The sequence below is a fragment of the Bison bison genome, unplaced genomic scaffold (genome assembly GCF_000754665.1).
Source record: "Bison bison bison isolate TAMUID 2011002044 unplaced genomic scaffold, Bison_UMD1.0 scf7180017864289, whole genome shotgun sequence".
Taxonomy (NCBI): Eukaryota; Metazoa; Chordata; class Mammalia; order Artiodactyla; family Bovidae; genus Bison; species Bison bison.
In genome coordinates this window covers 11,791,259-11,798,378 of record NW_011494861.1, presented here as the reverse complement: position 1 = coordinate 11,798,378, position 7,120 = coordinate 11,791,259, and the positions used below count along the sequence as shown (strand labels likewise).

Genomic DNA, 7,120 nt, shown 5'->3' with positions numbered 1-7,120 from the left:
CTTCCATGTCCCCGCGTCGCCCCCGCGAGGCTCACCCACCCACCCGTGTGAATGCGAACGTGCCGCTGCAGGGCGCCGGGGTCAGCGAACTGCCGCTGGCAGTGGACGCACACGTAGGGTTTCTCCCCGCTGTGGATCCGCAGGTGCCGCTTCAGGTTCCCTGTGGCGAGACCAAGGGGAGGCTTGGCAGGGGGTGGGGGGGGGGGCGCGCGGTGGCGCCGTGGGGTGGAGGCCGGGGCGGAAGTGGGATGGCGGGGGCCAGCCAGGTCCTACCTGAGGTGGTGAACTGCTTTCCACACTCCCGGCACTTAAGGGGCCCGTCGGCGATGTGGATCTTCAAGTGGGCCTTCAGATTCCCCACCTGCGCCCAGACAGGGGGTCAGAGGGCCAGCACCTCCCTCCCCGGAACCTCTGGTCTTGGCCCTCTCCGGGGCACCCTGTGGGGGTTCCACCCTTCCTCCAGTCCTATGGCGAAGGCAAACCCCCTCCGGATCGGCCCTCCCGGTTTCTTCCCCAGCCTCCTCTTCGCCCCACCCCCACCCCCCACCTGGTTGAACTTCTTGTCGCAGTGCGGGCACTTGTGCTCCTTGTCTGTGTCGTGCGTCTCCAGGTGGCGCATCTTCGACGTGGGGTCAGAGAAGGAGCGGCCGCAGTAGTCGCACTGGTAGGGCTTCTCGCCGCTGTGCACCAGCTGGTGCCGCTTGAGGTTGCCCGACGTGGTGAAGAGCTTGCCACAGTCCTCGCAGCGGTAGCGCGCCTCGCCCGAGTGCCGCTTCTTGTGTAGGTTCAGCAGGCTGATGAGCCGGTAGCTCTTGCCGCACTCCCCGCAGCCGTAGGGCTTCAGCGGGCTGGCGGTAGAGCGTGGAGGAGGAGGGTCGCGAGGGGGCGCTCGGCGGGGATCCAGGGTGGGTCAGGCGGAGGAAGGGGGCGGCCCCGGGGCCTACCTGTGGTCGTCTTCTCATTGGCCTTGCAGGCGGCCGGGTCGGAGAACGCCTTGCTGCACTCCCGGCACGAGAACGGCTTCTCGCCCGTGTGGATGCGGATGTGCCGCTTGAAGTTCCCGGTGTGCGTGAACTCCTTCCCACAGTCCTGCGGGCGCAGGGGGCGGGGTCAGGGGCGGAGCCGGGCGGGGCCCGGGGCCGGGCCGCCACCGCCCACGGCGCACCTCGCACTTGTGGATGACGGAGCCGTAGGCCTTGGACTCCGTGCGGTCGCCGTAGGTGCCCGAGCGCAGGCCTCGCGCTTCAGCGCCCAGTTCCTGGCCCGAGTCCGTGCTGGCTGACTCCTCACTCTCCTCTGGGGCCTCGCCCTTCTCCAGTGGCGGCCCCTCTTCCTTGACCACCGCCGGCGCGGCGCCCTCCTCCTCCTCTCGCTCTTCTCCCTTCCTGGCCGGCTCCACCTCCATTTCTGCCAGGAGAAGAGCAGGCACTGAGGCATCTTGGGGGTTGGACGGTGGGGGGTGGGTGTCAAATGAGGCTGGGGGCGGGCTCATCTCTGCGTGGGCGCCTCGCAAGCGCGTGGCAGGGTCTGGAAGCCGCCGGGCGGCTGGAGGAAGCCTAGGGAGACTGATGACCCGGACAGTGCTACCTGAAGGTTACAGATAGGCCTCAGTCCACCAGGTCCCCAAGCTGGCGACCCAGGTGGGAAGGATGCTGTCAGCCAAAAAGCACTGGGGGCAGGGGCAGGGGTGGGTGCCAGGGGCAGCAAAGCTCCCCCATGGTGCTCAGCTCAGGGAGAAACAGCAGGGCCAGTACTGCGACAACCATACTTCTGTGCTACGAGGAAGCAAGGCCAGGATATACATCAAAGTTCAGGAATGAGGAAAGATGATGTTGGCCCAAAAGCTGATGTGAGAGAGTGACTCAGAGTGAGATCAGCTGTGGCAGGAAGAGTGGGGGACGCTGACCTAAGTGAGGGCCGACCTAGCCGGTGGAAGGTACCTTGCTCTGAGCTCTCTGACAAGGCAGCCTCAGCCTCAGCAGCAGCCATGCCACTCGTGGGGTCTGGCTTGAGCTCCACAGGCTCCCGGGGAGCATCTGCCTTCTCCGTCTGCTCTGCACCTGTGGTGGGGGTGGGGGCATCCAGGGCTGGATTGGGGCCCTCTGTCCAGGGGCTGGATGGGTCTCCTGGACTAGGCCTCTGGAAGTGGCTGTGGCCCCAGGAGATTGGGTGGGGCGGCACGTCCCAGCTCAGGCTGTTTGAGTCTCTGCTCTGGCTTTAACAGATGCCCCAGAAAAACCAACAGTTTGTTCTGGGGAGCCTGAGCTCAAGGGATGCAGCTGCCTGTGTCCCCTCACCCCCAAGAGCCTCCCGAGGAAGCCACTTGTGGTGCTGGAGCCCACACTGCAGGCAGGTGATGGCCAGCCAGCTGGATCCTCAGCATGGCAACTCACCGCTGCCCGTGCTCTCGGCCTGGCCACCTCGCTCCTCCTTGGGCTCCCGGCCTGGGCCCGTGGGCGGACTGCTCCTGGCCGGGTCCAGCTCGCTCAGCGGAGTGGCAGCAGCCTTCTCCTCTTTGGCTCTCTTGTCACCCACTGGAGATGGAAGAGGACAGACCTGCCATTTCCCATCAAGTGCCCACCACTGGGAGGGGTGAAGTGGCCCAGAACTCGCTAGCTCTTCCAGACCCTCCCTTGGGATATACCTAAGAAGTGGTTTGTCGGTTGGCTCACTCAACAGACTCTTCACAGGTACCAACATCATGCCAAGACTGCCAGCTAGGCCTGGGATGTAATAGCCGTGGGGCTGGCAGACTGGTCAGGGAAACAGATCTCACACATGAAATGGTGCTAATCAGAGACTGCTGCTTACATGCAGAGGAGTGTGCTTTTCTCAAAGTGTGTCAGGAGGACTCTGGCCCACATCGGGCCTCGGGGGCTTTCCTGAGGAGCTAGAGGAGCAGGAGTAGGTGGGGGGAGAGGAGGCCTGCTGGAGGAGTGGATTCTGGTGCAAAGGCCCTGAGCCAGGCGTGGCTGCCCAGTGCCCTCAGGAAGGGAGGGCAGAAGGGCCCCTCTGAGAGGCATTCTCAGACTTTGCTGCAGCTCCTCCCCACAATGCAGGCGAGGCCATATGACGCTGACCCAGAGGCAGGGGCAGAGCTCTCTTCAAGAGTCACCTGCTCAGGAACAGCCTGCCAAGAAGCTTACCTTCTGCGGCTGAGGCCTCCATATTCTCCCCAGGGCTGGCAGCCGGCTCAGCCAGTGACTTGAGGGCGTGACAGGCCGTGATGATGTCCTGCATCTGCAGGAAGCTGGCCACGGCCAGCACATCGTCCACGTTCTCAGAGCTCAGGCTCAGTTTGGCTGTGTACATAAACTCCAGCACCTGCCCCAGGCCTGCCAAGGACACAGACATCTGTCACAGACCCATCTCAAGACCTGGTACCAACACCCTGTCCAGTCGCTCCACTCCATAGCAGGATCGAGGGATTCATAAAAAGCAGAGTGGCAGTAGCAGGCCACCATTTCCCCCATCTCCTCTGCCAGGGGAGAGGCAGGCTCCAAAAAGAAGCACACCCACAGAGGGCAGAGGGTGTGAACGGCCACTCTGAGCACCCTCCACCCAGCCACTGCGCTTCATCACCAGAAGACAGAGTGTGTCACCACTGGCTTTCATCAGGGCTTAGCCAACAACCCTCTATCTGACGTCCAGGCCAGTCACCTGACCTCTCTGGGCCTCAGTTTCCGCATCTGTAAAATGGGGAAACAACACCTTGGCCAAACTTCTGGCAGCATGGCACGTCATTCTGGGTTAGGAACCTGAACCTAAGACGAGTAAGCTCCTTCTTCAATCCCAAGACCTTCTTGACACTCCTCCTCCAGACCCCAAACCTTGCGACTGCCATCAAGGCACTGGGATAGTGGGTCAAAGACTGACTCAGCAATGGAAAGGGACCAAGGGCTCAGAGCCTTCCTGCTCTTTGCTGCTTCTGATGAGCCTGTCCTGTGTTCACTCGTCCTGAAGCTTATCATGAGGCCTTCCTGCCACTCTCCCCTTACCACCCCACTCCCAGTCAAAAGAGGCCCCTCAATCATGGTAAGAACTTGGTACTCACGCACTTATGGCCGAGTCCTGTGTGGGAAGTCTGGCACCCACCCCTCGTCCCCCACAGCTAGAAGCTGCTGCTCAAGGAGGGCCGTGTGTGGCACGGGGCCCACCACAAGCTCGGCCCTGGACCCAGCAGGGTACCTGCCGCGTTACTGATGTCCAGGTGCACCACATCCTTCTGGTCCACGAAGAGCATCTTGAAGTATTCGCTGCAGGCCGCCAGCACTGCTTTATGAGCCTTAAAGTCAACGCCGTCCACCACAAAAGTGCAGTCACACAAAAGTCCCAGTTGTCGCTGCTGGTTCAGCTGCTCCAAGACGTGCTGGCTGTGCTGGGGAAAATCCATGGCTGGGGAAAGCCACAGGCCTCCATGTTACCACAAGGAAGGACACCAACCGGCCCCACCAGCGATCCCGACACCCCCGGGCAAGAAGCAGGGGGACAGGGAGGATGGAACCAAGTCCACAAAGGCCACGTGCCTCTGCAGGCCCAGACCGACCAGGGGCTGGCTTCTAGACTCTTAGAATGACTGGCCAGGGAAGGTCCAAAACCCAAAAAGCATGAAGCGGCCAACACGAAACAGTCACCTTCATGTCTCAGCATGTAAATGATATTAAAAAGTCAAAAACCAAGTAAACACAAAACACTGATTACTGTCAGCACTTAAAAAAAAAATAAAACGGTTGCTTAACATTTTTTTACAAACAGAATGCATGACAGAATCTTAGAATAAACAACAGATCTTTCAACTGGATGTACTGGGCTCCATGAAAACCTTCCTGCTTTATTTTCACTCTACTCCATGTGCCATGCACACAGGAAACATGCCCTTCGGAGGGCAGATGTTCCAGCGGCCCGCATCAGGCCCGGCCCCTCTCCTGCAGCACCCACAGGGCTCTGGGCAAGTCCCCTTGTCCACGGCAAACCTGGCCTTCGGGGGTTAGGAGCCATGATTCCTGCTCTTCCCCACTTCATGGGCTCAGTGAATTACATAAAGTTGGTGTGTTCTCCACCTCTGGAAACCTCTCTAGGTTGTCCCTTGAGAAAGAATGAACTCTGATCCTAACCCAAGAGCTGCCGGCCTGGCTGAAGTTTCTCTGTCAAAGGCCTTGCTTAGTTACTGCCTGGAAATTTCACAACTATCTCAAGTAAAAATGCTCACAAAAACTGCATGGCCCGGGACCAAATCACCCTGAACTGCACAGGCCATGACTGAATAAGAATCTAAAATGGCTCTCCCCTCCCCCTCAATACCACACCTGGGTCCTTCTCAAGATCAGTATTTTCTAAGGAAAAGAAGCAGGCAGGCTCTCCTTTCAAGAAAGAACAAATTTCCAAGTAAATGTCCATGCCCACTCCTGTGACCACATCACACAAACCCAACCAGGCTGGGCTGTCACACCCTGGCCCGGCACCCAATAAGAGGCAGTGGTTTCTCTTCCAGCTCTTCTGGAACCTCTGCTCTGAGACCTGGGTCTGCTCAGAGCTGCCCTAGGTGGTTCCTGGGCAGGCGAGGGTGACCCTGGGGTGGAGAAGTGGGGTGAGGGGGTGGCTCTCAGCCTCCGGGTTTCAGTAACCACACTCTGGCTCCGGTTTTCCCCCCATTACATCAGCCTCTCAGGGCTGAGTCACCACGCTGCAGCTCTGTAGGCACAGTGACCATGTATGGCTGTCTGGCTGTGATGAGACATGATGAAAGCCAAGCCCCCACGCACGTGGCTCAGCCGGCACAGATCCATCAGCTTTGAAGGATGCACAGCCCACCCACTCCACAGTGTCTGGAAACTTATCAAAAGTGGAGGGGTGTATTTGCTGAACTGGGACAAGTCACCGGGTAGGTGGGCAGGGCTCCATCAAGTAAAGGGGGCCAGAAAGTGAAAACAGGCCGTGTGCCACGGGGTGCCAGCCCCTGAGTCATGAGTTCAGAACTGCTGCTGCCGGAGACTTGAAAATCCCCCTTCCCTTCCCCTAGCATCCCCAGGACTGTCCTTTGGCCCCAGCCTCCACACACAGCCTCCCAGCCAGAGGCACAGCTTCCTGGACCACTCAGATTAGAAGTGGCTGTGGCCCGAGGTTCTTATGTATACGGAGGGAAGAGCTGGAAGCCAGCTCTGGAGCCAAGAGGTCAGACTCGAGGTGGCTGAACAACTTGCCGGGCAACAAACCAGCCGGCATACCACAGGGCCGCAGGAGCAAAGGCTGCTACTGCCCGGGCTACCCCATAAAGGCCTTCAATCCCTGGGAAAAGTTCCCATTCATTCCCTTTAGTGACCTAAAGGGATGCAAGGGAGAAGTTTGGCGACATGGAAAAGAACCAGTGTCCAGCCTGTGGGCTAAACACACAGGCCGGGCACTTAGGCCAGGGACCTGAAGGGGGTACATACCAGGCAGGTGTAAATGGAACCAAAGGTGGGTGGCAAGGACAGGCCTGGGCCAAACCAACCTCTGAGTTGTCTTCTCCCTGCTGTGTTAAAAGCCACACGAGCAGACAAATGTGTGTATGTGAGCATGGGCAGCCCCTGAGTTCCAGTCACCAGCTCACCCTGTTTTTCCTCGGGAGCCTCGGGTGAGACACCTCCCAAGTGCAGAGTGAAGGATCACAAGGGCCTCCTCGATGAGCTGCAGAATCATCCCCTCAGAACTTTCCAATCAGACCCAAACCAGTCCCTCCTGGTGGGGGGCCTGGCTCTCTCACCTTCACTAGGAGCCAGGAGGAAGCAGCTCCCAGGCTCAGAAAAGGAGTGCTGGCTGAACACGAGTTCCCTGGCTCCCACCCCCACACAAGAGGCAAAGAGTTGTTCTCATGCCCCTGGGCTGGAGCCAGCTGAAAGCAGAGCCCTCCAGCCGGAAAGTGATCTGACTTGTTAGGAAGATAAACGTGAGAAAAGACTCCTGGCCAACAGTGTGGAGAGACCAGCTGGCTTAAAGGTCAGGTGATTATTAGCCTTCCCCGGAACCAGGGCTGCAACAAGCCCTCAGGCTGTCACACTCCCCGAGGCTTCTAGGGGAAAGGGCTCCTTGAAGCCCAGGACTCCTGGTGGGGGATGGGGGACGGTGCGGTGGGGGTGGGGTG

The 7,120-nt window shown here is 59.4% G+C and overlaps 1 protein-coding gene across 1 annotated transcript in view; it reads right to left on the bottom strand.

Moving 5' to 3' along the window:
• Positions 1–7,120, bottom strand: part of ZBTB17 (zinc finger and BTB domain containing 17) — a 29,111-nt gene that overhangs the window by 1,886 nt on the left and 20,105 nt on the right. The window contains exons 4-12 of the mRNA XM_010850237.1: positions 4,189–4,395; positions 3,147–3,335; positions 2,394–2,534; positions 1,941–2,060; positions 1,166–1,407; positions 941–1,089; positions 548–848; positions 274–361; positions 16–160 (exon numbers count right to left, since the gene is read on the bottom strand). Coding sequence (XP_010848539.1) covers positions 16–160; positions 274–361; positions 548–848; positions 941–1,089; positions 1,166–1,407; positions 1,941–2,060; positions 2,394–2,534; positions 3,147–3,335; positions 4,189–4,393 — 1,580 coding nt within the window. The 5' untranslated portion in view covers positions 4,394–4,395. The remainder of the gene's footprint in view (positions 1–15; positions 161–273; positions 362–547; positions 849–940; positions 1,090–1,165; positions 1,408–1,940; positions 2,061–2,393; positions 2,535–3,146; positions 3,336–4,188; positions 4,396–7,120) is intronic.